The sequence below is a fragment of the Dryobates pubescens genome, chromosome 16 (genome assembly GCF_014839835.1).
Source record: "Dryobates pubescens isolate bDryPub1 chromosome 16, bDryPub1.pri, whole genome shotgun sequence".
Lineage (NCBI taxonomy): Eukaryota > Metazoa > Chordata > Aves > Piciformes > Picidae > Dryobates > Dryobates pubescens.
This window is the reverse complement of record NC_071627.1, coordinates 20,265,031-20,281,329: the sequence shown is the minus strand read 5'-3', so window position 1 is coordinate 20,281,329 and position 16,299 is coordinate 20,265,031. Positions and strand designations below refer to the sequence as shown.

Below are 16,299 nucleotides of genomic sequence, written 5' to 3'. Positions count from 1 at the left end.
GAGAAGTCATCTCTCCAGAGCTGTCCCCGTATGGCTGCAGGGCTGGCAGATAAGAGCAGCCAGGAGCTGAAAGCGGAGATCAAGAAGGCAAGCTTGGGCACGCTGTTGTTTGCTAGTGGCTGAGATGCACTCAGGGCCCTGGCTGAAGTTACTTTCCCAAACTGACACTGTGTTGAAGGTGCTGCTTTAGTAGATTGGGGGCTGGACTGGTCCGTGTGGAGCAGCTTCATGAACTGCTGCTAGAATCAAAAGCACAGCTGGGGCTGAGTGAGGCTGGGTAGCTGCTACTCTGCTGCTTCCTGGTGGTGTGAGCCCATCCTGGTCTAGGCAGCCCTGCCACATCGCCCTGCGGCTGGGCACCAACTTGTCTGAGTTGTGGCCTGCTCCATTGGCAGCAGCAGTGCTCTGGGCTTGTGGGTGCAGACTAGGCCAGATGGGCAAGTAACATTAGTACAGTGCTGTGGCTGTGACTGTTATCTCTGGATTTCCCCTTGTGAGCTGGAGTCGGGTCTCTGAGGTTATGGATGCAGCTGGGTTTGCCCCTGGTTTGGGAAGGGGGGGCCTGGGAGGATGGCGATGGGGTTGATCAAGGGCATTTGCTGGGGGTTTGCAAGTGGAGCGGGTGAGGGTGTGCCGTGGGTGGTCCTTGCTGCTGTGTCCCTGTGCTCCTCTTGTTGGTGCATGTTCTCCTTTAAAGAAAGCTGTCTGTTTTAGCAACAAACGAAGCAGGAAATGAGGAGGAACGGGCTCCTGCTGCAGAGAGCTGTTGCTTGTGGAGCAGAATGTGGAATTGTTTGGGTGGTAGAAGAGGTGAAAATTTCCCAGAGAATTTCCTGCAATCTGAATTGATTTCATTTTTAATTTTTTTTTTTTTAAATTTCTAAGGCTGAGCCTCTAGTCTTGGCATGGAAGAGTTCCCTGAACCCCCACACCTGCTGAGTCAGGGGCTTGTCCCATCAGAGGTTGAGGCTCCTGTATGAACCCCCCATTTCCCAGAGGAAGACGGGTCAGAAGAGCACTCTGTCATCCTGCTGCCCTTGTGGACTCTGTGCCTTGTTTTACTGTTCGGGCAACAGTGTAGCCAGGGAGCAAAGGAAAGATGGACGTGACAGCCTGAGGCAGCTGTTGCTTGCTGCTGCCTGTCTTCCCCTGGACTGAGGGAACGTGGGGTGGTTTGCTTCTGCTCTCTGCTGGGACATGATGCCCGCCGTGAGCTGACGGTGTGAGTGGTGGCAGAGAGCAGGGAGCTGCATGGGGCTCTGCTTACAGGGCAGCGTCCTGCATCCCTGTGCTTGCGTGGTGGCCATGGCGAGGTCATAGTCTGTGACAAGCTGAGGAGGGGCTGGCCATGGTGAGGCTTTCTCTTGTCCTGCAGTTTGCCTGGGATCAGGTCTGCAGAGGCTTCTGGTCTCTTGCTGTGTAGCTGCATACAGAAGCATCACGCACAGCTGGCACCACCGTGAGACAAAGGGGCAGCTGTCCAGAGAGGAGTTTTGCTTTTGAGGAAGCTTTTGAGCTCCTGCCAAGGAGGGAGTTTGGCCTTGCTTTTAGCTTGGATGCTTCACCATGATCATGTTTGTTTGGTTTTTTTTTCTTTTTTAATATTGGTGGTCTGAGCATTTGGGCACAGGTACTTCTGCCAGTGCTGCTCCATCCTGCAGCTCGTGGGGGCTGGAGCCCAGCCACTGGCACGGCCAGAGGGAGCTCCAGCTGCTTTTGGAAGGGCTGGGGGAGGCCATTGGGCCCTCGGGCAGAGCAGGGCGAGCGCTCCCCATCTCACCCTTCTCCTTAGGAGATCCCAGGCCCCTATAGCTCCCCAGCCCGTCTCTGGGATACAGGTGGTTGCAGTGGGTACAGAGCTCTGGCGCGGGGTGGGGAGCGGAGGCGGAGGTCAGGTTTCAGAGGAGGCTTCGTTGCTTTGCCACACTCGTTTTGGGGAGGGGGGAAGTTGAAAAAGTAATAATCCTGCTGCTCTGTTCGCCTGTCTGTCCCTCCTCCTGCTGCCCCCCTCGCACCCCCTATGGCAGCTTGTCACTGTAGCCCTTGGGGTCCCTCCAGTCTTGGCAAGGGCCTGTCCTGCTGGAGACTGGTCACTGTACTGTAACAGAACTGCGTTAACCTCCGCATCCTGCCAGGCGCACGGCAGCAGCGCAGAGGGGGCCTTCTAGCTGTTAATGCCTTCCCAGCTGTTTATTGAAAGAAGGAAAAAAAAAAAAAAGAAATAAAATATAAAAAAAGAAGGAAAAAAAAAAAGTGTAAATGTAGCAAGCTGTGTTTGCAATGCTTATTTTCTCCTGTCTCCTCTGAGACCGGTTATGTCACTTTGTCACTGTTCGGAATGGATGCTAGGCTCTTTTTAAGCGAGGGTTGCTACACTTGATGTTAAATGCCTGACTGACTCTTGTTTCTGGGTTTTCCTGAAGTCTCCAAAACAGGTAACAGGTGGATTCCCCTCTTTGTTTTTCCCTCTTGTAAAAGCAAACGTTCATCTCGGTGGCGAGGAGCAGGTGGCTGGAGGGCAGCGTCTCAATGAGTAGTTTACAGTTTCACTTTCTGCAGACACTTGAACATAGGACCGATGTATCTGTGATGAGCACATCCCTCGGTGGGAGGCTCCAGAGGAGCAGGGAGTGCCCTGGGCCCTGGCTAGACCCCTGCAGCATGTGGAGTGTGTTCAGGCCACCCCCCGGGGTGCCCACGCTGGCTCCCTGCAACTTGCTCTCCAGGTGCCAGCCCTGCATGGGGGCTGGGCTCGTGCCAGTGGTGCCACTCACAAGAGTGGGTTCTTGACACCACTTGGTCTCTTGAGCCTCCCCATTGCAGCCCTGCTCCCTCTCCTCCTCCCAGCCTGTCCCAGTCCCGTTGGGGTCAGAAACTTGGATCTGTGGCTCAAACCCCTGCTGAGCTGTGCCCTGGCGAGGGTGGCCCTCTGCTCACTTGCCTGGAGCAAAGAGGGGGGGGGGTGGTTCGATGTGCTGGCCCTTCTCAAACCCTGTGTGTCCCAACCTCAGCCTTCTGTTTCCCCAAACTAGAAAGTGTGTGCAACCTTCTTCAGCTGCATTTATTGTAGAGACAGACTTAAAATGACTCATCACAGACCATGTATCACTTGGGAGGAAAATCTTGTTAATAAGGCCCGCTGTACATGATCCATCCTCTGTCTATAGGACATAATCTTTGACCCATGTGCTAGGATCATCATCACATATTAAAGGAAAAGAGAAAAATGTAAAATACTTGAATGAGAGCTTGTATTATAACATTAATATTATTCAGAGTATCTGCTTTCTAGGCTGATGTGATTCTCATTATTCTAGTAATGCTTTAGTCCTTTGTAATTTGTGGTAATTATGCTTTTTCCTTTTTAATACAAAAAAAAATGTATAAAAATAAAAACTTCAAAAGGCAATGCAGCCTGGGTTTTGTCTTTGCTGGCCTGCCCTCTCCAGGGCCTGTGGGCGGATGAGCACGCTGGGTTCAGCCCTGGGTGCTCCTAGGGACTGGGTGCAGGAAGTGTTGGTTCCGTGGGCAAGTGCTGGGCTTGACAGCAGGTGAGTGCAGCATGGGTCAGCCTTGTGTATCCCCTCCCTGGAGGGCTTTCTTAGGACAGGGGTCTGGCAGAGGTGAAAGGCAGGTGTCTAGTTTTTGTCCCAGGATTGAGGGAGGATTGAGACTTGGAGCTCTGCAGCATGTCTCCAGATGGGCTGTGTAGGTGCTTATGGCTACTTTTTATTGGGTGCTTTCTTACTGGGTTTCACTGCTCTCCACACAGCTCAGGGTAGAAGGGACTCTCCTTTCCTTGGGAGGTCTCTTCATGTAGTTTATCAACATACAGTTAGTTTTGGTTTGTGCATCCTTTGTTGTGTGGTGAGGCTCAGTAGGAAGAGGTCATGTACCAGAGCTTCTGCCATCAGCTCCCAGATCAGCTTCCCTGTCCCACGAGGGGAAAACAGCTTTAGGATTGCAGACAGTAGTTCAGATTTGCACTGACCTCTTGCATGAAGAACTGCTTGGGGGAAGTCAGGCCTCTGTGTGTGCAGGGGAGAGGGCTTCTAAAGCTGACTTTCCATGGGGCTGCCCCCCATATCCCACGTGTTCTGAGTCTCAGAAAAACAGTGGATTTTATCCTATCATATAGAGTGATCTTGCTGCTGTTTCTGTGGAGTGATGCTGAAAGGCCAAGGCATGGCCTGTAAAGACTGAAGGATTAAAACCTTAATACTGAGAACTCCCCAAAGCCATGTGGCCCAAAATGAGTCTGGTTTGCAAGCAGGCAGCTAGAGTCAGGGAGCAGTGCAGGTAATTATGGCTAAACCCCCTCTAAACATCATTTTAAAACAGTTTTCTGGAGCAGGGAGGGAGTTGTGCCTTAGGTAAGAAATAAGAGGCAACAGAAGTGCAGTCATTTCAAGCAGCATGTTCAGCATCAGCTAGGTGTGAACAACAACAACAACTTGTTCCCAGTCCAGTATTATTTGGCATCACTCATTGTCTCTTGCTCTGCAAGAACTGCAGGCTGCTGGCCTCACTCTGCCTTCTTGGGTGTATCAGGGATGCTTTCTGAGAGTGGCGTGAGGCCAAGGAGGACCTTGTGTCTCTCGTAGGCTTTGGTTTGTCTGAACACTGTATCTGTTCCATGCAGATAATCCAGCACTCCCAGGACTCCATAGCACTGGTTGAACCTGGAAACCAGAGAATAATCATCACTGGACGTGATGGGTTACTTAGACCTTGCTATTTCCATGTCCTTGCAGAGCCCTGATAAGCCATCCATGTGGTTTCTGCCACTGCCCCCATCTCCCTTGCAGCTGTAGCAAAGCTTGGGTGAAACTTCCTTCCTCTCTGGTGCTGCCATACCCACAAATGGTGGCATTCAACAAGTTGTCTCTCCTGGGCAGCTCAGAGCTGCAGGAGCAGCTGGACAGCCATATTGCCATGGTTTAGTTGTTTAGGTGGGTTGGATTGGTTGAGGGGCTGGACATGATGATCTTGAAGGTCTCTTCCAAACTGGTCTGGTCATATTCTATTCTATTCTATTTCTTTCTTTTCTATTCTATTCTATTTCTTTTCTATTCTATTTCTTTTCTATTCTATTCTATTGTCTGGCCGCACTGTCCTGGGACACAGAGCTGCCATCTTCCAGCACTGAGGCACCAGCACAGCCACTCTGCCACAAGAGTCCTTCAGCTCTGCAGTGACCCAGGTCCTGGCATGAGCTGAGCTTTGGAGGAAACAGCTGATAAGAAGAACTGGCACCATGGTTTGGGTGTTGTCCAGTGTTTGGGTGGCAATAAAGCTGCCACACTGGCTGCTTCTGCAGGAGGGGCAAATTGTTCAAGGGAGTGTGTGTGAATTGGGCAGGCACCTGTGCAACAGGAACACTTCTTCCACTGCCATGGTATGTACCCCTGTGCAACCTGCTGAGACTGCTCAGACACTGCTGCTTCAACCTGCTGCTTCAGACACTACATGCTCTCCTCCCATGTCAGCCTGGGAAACCTGAAACACCCAGCCCTGGCTGCAGTGTTTGTGCTTTGGAGAAACTTTCCAGCTCAGCTGGTGGAGGAGGGTAGATGTCAGTGAGGTGTCTGCATGGGCAGTGAACTTCAGTCTTCTCAAATCCCAGCCTCTGCTTAACTGCTTTGAGAACTGACAGCTTCTAGCCTGCTATCAGGCAAGCTGGAGGGATAGGCTGCTCCTGCTTGTACTTGACTTCTGCAAACCCACTTGCCCCTCAAAAAGGAGCTGTGCCCATCAGTGGTGCCAGGGAGCAGGCAGGAGGGGAAGGGGGAGCTGAGCATACTTGAGGTGGTGGAAGTCGTGGAACTCCGGCGAGGGCAGGAAGGGCAGGTGGTAGCCACAGTGTGAAATGCTTGTTGTTATGAGAGCAAGGGAGAACCATGCAGAAATGGAGACAATGTGGGATCCCATGATCATTGGACCAGTCATGACAGGCAGCGTGTTGGAGATCTGGAAGCGAGAAGCAAACTCCTTTATTAACTGGTTCACAAGAACCAGACTCCCCTCTAGGAGCTGCATTCCTTCACCTGGGTGATAGATCAGGTCAGTTTTGTGCAACAGCATAATGGGTAGATCCCTCTGCAAATATCTTGATGGAATTGTATAATCATCAAAGAAACTATTTGTTCTGAGCTCACTGTTTGACTCACTGCAAAACACAGTCACAAGCTCCCTAAGCTCACAGTGGAAGTTAGACATGATATCAAACAAGGGGTGTAAGGATGGCATGATTCCAGTAAATCACCCTGGAGTCAGGTCTGAATTTCAGCTTCACCTTGGAATAATGCTGGAGTGGCTCTTAGGGAAACCAGCTGTAAGAGGGCATGGCCTGGGGCCACGTGCAGGCAGGGCAGTGATGTCATGATGCTGGATACATGGCTTTGTTGTGTCCTACCAGTGGCTGTCGCTGCCCAGACCAAGCTTATTGTCAGTCTGCTGCCCAAAGGCTGCCAGGGAGACTCTCAGAGCTGGTGCTGCAGCCCAGGGCTATATTGTTAACAGCAGAGTCCTTGTAAGTGGAATCTTCTGGGTGTGGGATGTGTTTTCCTGAGATCTCAGCTGGAGCAGTGCTGGCAGCCACTTCTGCTAATACTGATGCCAGCCACCAGCAGGAAATTCATGGCAGAGTTCTGAGCCTATGCAGTAAACCCAGACTCTGCAAATGTTGCATCTTGTGCTGAAAGCACTGCCTGTGTTCCCAACCTTTTCTGTGCTCAAGGAGGCACCATTCAGTCAGCTGCATATCTGTGGCAGGCCCCTGGATCTGTGCTCTTAAAGCACTGGAGTACAGCATACACAAGTACTGCAACCCTTCTACAGCCAAGCTTCTTGGCAAAGCAAGTAGCTTCCTCTTCCTAAGGGAGAAGAAGAGTCTAAGGGTGCTTTTTCTTTTCTTCAGCTGCCACTCCTCATCCCATGGAAATCACACTCCATGCAGAATCTGGGGGATTATCACAGAGGAATGCACTTACTATGTGTTCTAGTGGGTGAGCATAAATGGAGACCACGCCAATGGGGGCTGTCCATTCGTGGTGCTTCTTGTGAATGTGCTTATACAGGACTGGGTGGTGAACAAGCCTAAGCAGAGAAGAGAGAGAGGCAGGTTTTGAGTTCCACATGGAAGGAACATACAGCAGAAAGCTGCAGTGTCAGGGGCCAGGCCCTGTTTTGTAGGTGCTGGACAAGTGAACTGTCACTGACTTGTTGAGCTTTTTTCTTCCAGGATAGTCAGCCCTATTCTTTTCTTCTCAAAGAATGCTTTTGTGTAAAGCTGCCTGCTGTTTGTTCCTTCACGTCTGAGCTGTTCCACCTTTGTAATTTTACCCATTTCTGCTTAGTCCAGTTAGTGGCAGCACCAAAGCCTTGTGCTGTAATAGGTGGATTTCAGGACCTCTAAGTCTTTCCATATAAATACAAGAGTGGTGGGAGAGAAAGGAATATGACTACTGCTGTTGCAGGAGATGGGTATAAGCCTAAAGGCATGGAGAAAACCCACAGTGCTCTGTTTCTGTGCAAAGCTCACCTGTGTGAATAATAGAAGAGAATTTCCTCTACCAAGGTAAAGATGCTTAGCTCCACAAGAAACCAGGAGAAAGTGGGTAATTCCTTGCTGAAAGTGTTGCCCCACCATTGCATGACATAAAACATGGGCACAAGCATGGGAAAGGAGACAAAGAACTGATTACACAGTGCTGTGTAGATGGCTTGACGTAATTTCTTTGTGTCCACCTGCAAAAGAGAAGTCAGGACTTGAGGCTGAGTCAGAAGCAATGCAGGTTTGAGTTGGAAGGATAAAGGGCTTTAAGATTTGTAGGCAGTTTCCACATTAGCTTTGGAATGAACTCTTTTTATCAAGCAGTCAACCCAGATCTGATCAGGAGCTAATTACAAGATCTGCCTTCCTCTCTGCAGGGGATATACAAGACTTGGCTTGATTCTCCTTGAATCCTATTTGGTTCCAAGAGAAAAGCCTAACAGGTTCTTCTCCCCACTCCTAGCCTAAGAGACTGCAGGGAGTGTTTAGCCAGCAGAAGAGGCAGAGTGGTAAGTACTTACAGGATCGTTCTTGCCCATCTGGATGCGATAGCGAGTAATGAAAGTTGGCTTTCCTGTCACGTCAGCCACCAGGAGGAGTCCATTGAAGCACCAGAAAGCCAGGCCAGGCATCAAGGCAGCCCCTGTGGCATGAGCAAAGGGCAGAGCTTTGTGAATAAACTGAGAGGTGTAGCTACATTGGAAACAAAAGATAGCATAGTATCCAGAGGACCTTGCTAGGCCCCAGATGTGCCAGGTGTATATCCCCTGCCCTGAGGTGCTTTAAAATGGAACATGTGTAAATTCTGAGATCCAGGTATGACCTGGGGAATGAGGACGAGAGCAGAGCAGAGCAATGTCTCAAAAGTTGAAACTTGTCACAACTGAGGCTAAGAAAAGACTTCTCTGGGTGTCTGGGGGATCTGTCATGGGTGGTTTCTAAATACAGGCAGGATAAGGTTGAGCCCTTGCAAAATCCCCACCAGGCCTGTTCACCAGCTGTTACTCACAGGCAGAGAAGAGTCCTGTAGGTGCTGCAGCAAGAGTGAAATTCACTAATTTTCCTTTAACTTGCAGTAATTAGTTCTAATGAGTCACTGAGTTCTCACAGGAGGAAAGTGTCTTCACAGAGAAACCATTTCAGCAGCAGCACAAACGTAAACTTTTTAATCTGTCTAGGGGAGGTCTAATGGTGAAGCAGTCCAAAGGCAGCACAGTTGGACCACATCAGCTGGGGCTGGCTTTGAAGCCTACATGTGTTGTGGGAGGGTGAATGAGGTTAGGAAGGCATGTCCATGTCCCCTTTTCAGATGTAATACAGGGATGGTTCCTCCTGTAGCAGAGAGCTGTTAAGACTCACCAAGGAGAAAGATGGTCCACTCATCTCCCTCGTAATGGTAGTAGAGTTTTAGCCATGTTTTTTGCCAGAACTGGCCTGGAGTGTTCCAGAAATTCTGCACAAACCTGTGGGAATATGTGTTCTTAGTTGCCCATCTTTTCATCATCCACTTTTTTAGCCTCTCCCCAGAAAAGCTTCTCCTTAAGCCCCTTTGAATAAGCTTACCAAGAAACAGAGTTCACTAAGGCAGTGAACATGAGCAGGCCTGTAGCAAAGACGTAGGCAGAGATCTTTAGGGCATTCCAGAGCTTGTCTTCCTGTGAACAAGCAACAAGAATAAACACATGCTGCTGTGTCCTGCACCAGCACTGTTCACATTTGAAATGCAGGAGGTGAAGGCAGTCCTGTGATGGCCTGGTTTTGTTCCACAAACTCTCAAGAGAACACAGTAACAAAGTTGTTAGAGGACAGTGCATGTAGTTGAGGCAGGGAGCACACACACATCTATCTGCCAGGCTTACAGAGACCTGAAGTGTCACTGATGTGGACATTCTCTGGAATAACTAATGAGAGAGAGAGAGACCAATGATAGTTTTGTTTCCCTCTTTGTTTTCATTTCACAGACTTATCAGTACCTGGAGCACTCTTACTGGCTTCTGGATAACTTGGAGCAGCAGGAAAAGAAGACCTGTGGGTAAGGAATGATGCTCCATCTCAACACCTCCCTCACTCTGTACTTTCTCCCTGCCAGTGTACAGTATGCTCTCTCCCCACAGCAGTCAAACTGCTGTGCTCAAATGATCTAAGAGCTCCAGTTAATCCAGAACCATTCCTCTCAACTTTCCTCTTTGCTTTGAAGGCAGGTTCTGAAGTAAGGCTCACATGCTCAGAAGCTTGCCTTTTTCTCCCCCTAAGTATAACAGAGGTTTAATCCAGGATATTACCTTTCCTTCCTGCTGTGCCTCTGGGGCATTGCAGGTACAACTTGGCTCTAGTACTGAGAGTACAACTTGGCTAGCAGGTACCATGTGCCATCCATGTAGAACAACTGCACATTAACAAGGAGCTAAAACACTCAGCTTCTCACAAGCATAAGGTTCTCTGAATCCCTGCTCTCAGTCACACAAAAAAAGGAAGTCACAAAAATGCTGCAGTTCTTCCTGTGTACAGCAGAAGGGCAGCTGTGATGTTAGTGTGACTCTTGCCACAGTAAGGATTTTAACTATCCAAAGTAACTGCAAGAGACGGAAAACTGCCAGCAAGACCTTGTGATTCCAGGAGTAATTACATTCAAGAAGCAGTATCCAATATAGCTGAGCATTTAAATGTCCAAACCCAGGCTGTGCAGCAGATACAGGACAAAAGTATCATTAAGTGGCTGCCTTTTTTAAAACAGCTCAGGTTGGGACTGATTCTGGAATTCAGCAGCCTTAGTTTGGGTTTTCTTGGATAAATAAGCATTATCTTTAGCTGCAGGATAAATGTTTGGGTTTGTTTTGTTTTTTTGAAAGAAATCAAAGCAATGCTAATATAATAAGAGTGTAATAACCATCCAGTGTCCTGTTCATTGTTCTGGCCTTCCTGTTTGTTAACTGTGCTGTTGTGCTGCACAAACAGACTGGAGTGAAAACAGTGTGATTCATAGCTGCCGTGTCTTGCTTGTCTCCTGTTGGAGAGGATGAACAAGAGAGGCAGCTCATTAATAGACCTTAAATGCAGGTTTGTTCAGGATAAGTCAATATAAAGGTATCCTCTCTCCATGGTGATCAGAGCTTCTCTAAGATTCTGTAACAGCTATAGAACATTAAACATTGCCTGGAAGTCGTCAGCAGTATTTATCTGTCCCAGGACAGAACTTTGCTCATTGGCACTGAACATTCAAGCAAACAATTATTTCCTCTTATCATTTCTCTCTCTTTTTTTTTAATCAAGTTAGCATCTGTGAAAGAAGTAATTTGAAGGCCTCTTGACCTACACCTTGATGTCTGTGACCCCTGTAGGATTATAGCAGAAGAGATGCAATCAGTTGCCAGCATCTTCACTGAGTGTACTGAGCTACAAATGCAAGGCTGGCGAAATCCACCTGTTCCAGCTTCAGATAAGGCATGATGGATTCTGGGCTGGAGGTCTGCTCTCTGAGCAGTTTCATGCTTTCCATTGCATCCATGTTATGCCTCATGTGTGCTGATGTGAGAGAAGACTTTCTTCATCTTTAGAGCCTGGAACAGTGTCTCCACATTCCTTAGGAAAAAAGGTTACAAAAGCTACATATACCTAGAGCTTTTCAACAGACTTCTGTCCTATGAATCCTTGTTTCTTCTGGGATGAAGTAAGAATGTGCCTGAGGAAACCTCTGATGTTTTGCAAATGCCAGAATTTTCAGTTAGACTAATCAGCATTTCAGATTCTTCAGCACCTTCCAGCTGAACAACTCAAAGTTCCAAAAACTAGTAACTCCTGCTACTCACTGAACAGGACAGAGAGCAGCTAAAAATGTTTTAAAAGCCATTTGGGTAGAAACTGTCTTGCTTTGAGGCTGTGTTTCTATTGCATGTAATGAAGGGATTATGGGAATGAGTCCCACACAGTATAATTACATGAGCTGTGGAAGCAGGGAAGTTTACACAGAAAATAAACAAATCTTGCTCATCAAGTCCAAGTGCTACCACCCTGTTTCTCTTCATGCCAACAGCTCCAGCACAGCAGTTTCCAACTCTGACCTGTGGATTGCTTGACATCTTGCATTAAAAGGCTTGTACAGGTTGGCTAATTCCTAAAGTATAGAAGCAATGGTTTAGCAGGACCACTTTGAGGACTGGGCCCAGTCAGAGGGCACGGCTTCTGGGTGTTGTGGTCTCTTGCCATGCAAGCAAAGCTAAAAGGCCCTCTTCCACTTGGTGCTGTAGCTGCAGCCCACTGGAAGGGAAAACATGCTGGGAAGATGTTGCTGCAGTGCTAAGAGGTGAGTTCCTAGCTGTGCCAAAGTGATCAGAGTGCAGATGTGCCTGTCACTTCTCTTAGAAGATGGTTCAACACCTCCAGCCTTCCAAAGCACCTGCATAACATTTTCTTTTCAAGATGACCCTGAATCTTTACCTGCTTCTGATGCTCAGCCATGGTGGAATATCCAGAGTCTTTTTTCATCTGAAATAAAAAGTGATGTAAGTAAGTGAACCTTGTATAGCTGGAAAGTGGAAGAATATGCTGCTGACAACAGCAAATCCCCTCAACTTGCAGTTCAGCTGCCACACTGAAGTATTTACTCTCTATTCTGTCCTGCTCCCTACTTCATGCTGGCCCTTGCACAAAGCTGAGCTCCTGAGAGAAAAATCTCCTTATGTCCTGATGAGTTAGTATTGTCCCACAAGACTAATAGGGATACAAGGGCAACAAAGAAAAATGGCAGAAGAGCCAAACCCAAAGCTTCTGATGTTTGCACTGGTATGGTATGGCTCCCTCCTCTCATCTGGCCCAGGAATACACTGCACTCAGTAGGAGCTCCAGCCCTTCACAGACTGCAAGGAAATGATGATATGGGACCTGCCTTCTTCCAGAACTATGTCATGCTGCTAAACTAATGAGCATGAAATAAAAAATCTGACTACAAGGATGAGAGTTTGTGCCATGAAGAATTAACACAGTAGAGCCCCACATGGCAGAGGAACTGTAAACTACAGCTTGAGAACACGGTAAGTGAGAAAATCATCTTTGTTTCACATCCCACTATAGTCAATTTGAGGGTTTAAAGTCCTTAAACTGGCAGGTGGCCACCTGGTAATAAATCTCCCAGCATTTGGTTCTGTCTTGACCATTTGTTCCAAGTTTTGGTTAAAATACAAAAATCAAACCCAAGCTTTAAGTAGCTTCTGGGGGCTTCACTGCTGTCCATGGCTATGGAAAGACTTCTGTGCTTCAGGAGGTAGTGTGGCTGTCCTAGGGATTATTACACATCTGGGTTCATATTGCTGCACTCCCACCAAAAATCATAATTAGTTAACATTTCTCATGTTTTTCTTGGCTTCACCCAGTCTCTAAGAACAAACACATACATTGTAATAACATGAAGGCCCTATTACTGAGGACTGCAGAATTTAATCCATTCTGCTTTTCACACAGAGGAATATGGAAGCACACTGAAGCACAGACAAACTGTTGCCTAAGGTGATAAAGGAAAGCACAAAGAAGGCAGAAAGACACCTGTCTGAGGCATGAAGGAAACCAGTTGAGGAATGATTCTTTAGAAAGATGTTCTGTTACCTTTCTGATGGTAGCACACCTCTTAGGGGTACTCTTCTTGCAGTGCTTCAGAAAGGAGGAATACACTGCCAAAAAGAAGTCCCTGTATTAGCCAGGAGGTTCCACTTAAGCTTTGAAATGACAGCTTTCTGGGCATCCTCTGACAAGGAGCTCTGGCTATTTACAGGAGTTTCCAGCCCTGCTTCCTTAAGTTTTGTGTCAGTATGCAGGTCAAAGGGCATGAGACAAAAACATTGGACACCTTTCAGCTTGGGCTCCTGCTTACTCAGGGGCAGAAAAGGACAAGCAGTCCACCAAACTACATATTTTAGTGGAAGAAAACAATATTAAACTGTTCTGGGAAATAAGCCCCACCCCCCCCTCCCCCCCAGTCAGACAAAACATTAGCTGACACTAGGCTTGCATGTACTTGTGGGAGAAATGCTAACAGTTGGTAGCAGCTTTAAAAAAACACTAAGTTAACTTTGTCTCCTTTGGCCACAAAACCAGCGGTGTGAGAGGTGCTCTAAGGTGCTATTGCTTCACATGAGGACCTGCTAATAAAGTCAGTGGCTTCCCCCCAGATCTAGAGCTCCTCACCATTAGATTTTGTGAGCTACTAGAGCCAGCTGATGACATTTGTGCGTGTTGTTTTTCTTTCCAATGCATCAAGCTTGCCAACCACAACCTTGATGAAAGAATGTACTCTAACATATCTGATGAAGAACACATACAAGCAGCAATTGCAAATAAGCTGCTAGCCTGAATAGAACAGCCTAAATAACTTGCCACAGGACAAACTGATCTTATCTTCATTTTCAAAAGGTTTCCCAACCACAGGGATGCATTTTTTTATGTTATGTAACATGCACTGTAAGCCCATCTTGTCACAGAGGTAGTCTCAGTGCAGCTGTGCCCACTGTCTGCAACAAAACAGTACCAATGCTCAAAATATGTCAAGGTGGAACAATCCCTTCCTTCTGGGGGCTCTGCTCCATTCCAGCTTTCTTAGCAGTTTGTGCAGAGCCTTGAACAGTTGAGTCCCAGGCTGAGGCTGCCCAAGTGCCTATTTCTGCTGGTATTGTACCCAATGCTGTACTGCAGTGCATCCTCCTCCTGACACCAGCCAGCCCTGCTGCTGGCAGGGGCATCTCAGTAACAGGGTACATCTGCTGTGATGCCCTGGCTGCCTACCACAGCTTCTTGGTATTCCTTTTTCACTCCTGCTTGAATCTTCTGTTGTAGACCTTGCTTCACTGGAATCAACCCTGAGAGTGCACAGGCACTGGAAAACAGCTGATCCTGAGAGAAAAAAAGTCTACAACTACCCATGAGAGTATAGAGCATATAGAAAGGAAAATGTAAAGACAACTTACCTGGTCACCTGCAAAGCTGCATATCGTCCACACTGTGTGCACAGACAGTGCTAGTCGTTGTGTTTGGTGGTGTCCTACTGTGCCAAGCACTGCAGAGACCTGAAGGCAACCACAGTGCCTGGAAAGGCTTATAATTGTACTTTACACAGACATGTGATGTTGCCTTTTAATGATTTCCTCAGTTTCTATTCTATCTTTTCAAGATAGTACACTCATGAACTCTGGCTGCCCATTCTTTGCACATCTCCTGCTGATAGTAGCCTAGGAGAGGTCCTTTGTGCCTATTCAGAGCCCAGAGTTCAACTCCTCACCTTTCACTACTGCTGTGGAAACTTTATGAGGGTTTAGGCAAAGGCAACAGGGGTGTGTTTCCAGGCAGGAGCCAGCTGTCCCCTCCCAGACATGTCATGTGAGGCCAGTGCCATGTCACTGTTAGCACTGGCAGTGTTCCCTGGGCATGTGTGCATGCTGTCACTCCACTGAGCATTTGGAATACATCTCTGCAGGTGAGAGTTTTGCATCAAGAGTTAATTGCTGCATCAGGAAAAAAAGCAAACTAAACCCACCCACACCTTAAAGATCAGTAGTTTTCATAGTGCACTGGCTCCTGGTTTGAGCACAAACTAGCTGGTGCCGTAGGTCAGAGATGTATTTGTTGAAAGCAGTAAGGCTTACTGTGGAATTTGGCAAGAAAGGCCCAGAAGTCCAGTTTTCATTGTGGTGTACTAAGCCTACAAATGACACCAGTGCTGTTGCTACATAGTGCCCTCAACCTGCCACTGGTATTGGTTCCATCTGCAAGGATAAGATGCAAATAGGTTAGCAAATGCGCTGTTTACAGACCAGAAAGTCTGTAATTATGGGATTGCAGAAAGCAAGGTGCAATGCAGCGGCACCGCTCTTTTTTATGCAAATGTGGCCCAAATTTATGCTCCTTGCCTAACATACAGTGCTCTGCTGTGAACTACAGTCTGAGAACAGAGGGTGTTGCTCCACACCAGAACTTGGCAGATTTCTGTTTCCACAGAATGCAAACCAAGGAATAGCAGCCTCACAGTCAGCCTTGTACGGCCACTCGCAGGTGAAGCAACACACACTCTTGTTTGGGAAGCAACACCTCAAGCAAGCAGCAGCTAGAGCTGCAGAGAGAGCTGCGAGCATGAAGAGAGATGGTGCCCTTGGTTTCTTGTACCCACCATAACATTTGTATTTTTACCAATGAACTTCTACCTGGAAGGAGAGTATTCCCATAACTCCCCTCCCAGCCTCAAACGGGTTGCCCTCCAGCTTACCTAGTGTGGTAAACATTTGCTGTTGCTTCATTTCAGCTCTGAGACTGTGCTACTGTTTCCACTGACACTTTCTCTTGACTAACAATTCCCTAGTGGGGAGAGAGGTTGTAATTCGTAGCTCTTGCTACTAATTGTTATTTATCAGAGACAGCAGACTCAACATAGAGGAATGCTATTCCTTCAAACTATTTGCACACATGCACAGGAGGAAGTGCAAATTGGCATTTCAAGAGAGGAGTGCCACCTGAATGTGGCCCTGAGCTCATCTCTATTTTGTACTTGGCCTTGCACCTGGGGGGGACTGCTCACCCAGCAGCCAGAAGCAGGAGATAAACCAGTGGATTTCATAGACCTCAGTGGTTCTTTTCCACCACTGTTCAGTCATCTCTGAAATATTTATACCCAATAGGTGCAGAGAGCTCAGCATATTAGTCATAAGGATGTAAAAGTAATTTACCTTCTGGTGCAAGTCTGTGTCTCGTGCGGGCTGGCAGTAATCTGT

At 47.7% G+C, this 16,299-nt stretch overlaps 1 protein-coding gene across 4 annotated transcripts; it reads right to left on the bottom strand.

Moving 5' to 3' along the window:
* Positions 1-4,107: 4,107 nt before the first annotated feature.
* Positions 4,108-16,299, bottom strand: FAXDC2 (fatty acid hydroxylase domain containing 2). Of its 4 annotated transcripts, none has more exons than XM_054168479.1 (10): positions 16,255-16,299; positions 13,151-13,215; positions 11,990-12,037; positions 9,119-9,210; positions 8,915-9,018; positions 8,077-8,198; positions 7,544-7,749; positions 6,993-7,098; positions 5,804-5,970; positions 4,108-4,682 (listed from the first exon to the last, which is right to left on the bottom strand). In XM_054168479.1, exons 3-10 carry the CDS (start codon positions 12,035-12,037, stop codon positions 4,526-4,528), a joined length of 1,002 nt encoding a protein of 333 aa, XP_054024454.1. In that variant the 5' UTR covers positions 13,151-13,215; positions 16,255-16,299; the 3' UTR covers positions 4,108-4,525. The 4 variants fall into 4 exon arrangements, with proteins under 4 accessions (XP_054024454.1, XP_054024452.1, XP_054024453.1 ...); XM_054168477.1 differs by lacking the exon at positions 16,255-16,299 and adding an exon at positions 14,506-15,002; XM_054168478.1 differs by lacking the exons at positions 13,151-13,215; positions 16,255-16,299 and adding an exon at positions 15,504-15,658.

Bases quoted from the DNA above. Each gene is read 5' to 3' on its own strand.
- FAXDC2 (XM_054168479.1), bottom strand. From the start codon at position 12,037: ATGAAAAAAGACTCTGGATATTCCACCATGGCTGAGCATCAGAAGCAG. The intron at 5,971-6,992 runs GTAAGTGCATTC...TCTCGCTTCCAG, and splicing joins CTCACCCACTAGAACACATA to ATCTCCAACACGCTGCCTGT. The intron at 4,683-5,803 runs GTATGCTCAGCT...TCTGGTTTCCAG, and splicing joins CACGACTTCCACCACCTCAA to GTTCAACCAGTGCTATGGAG.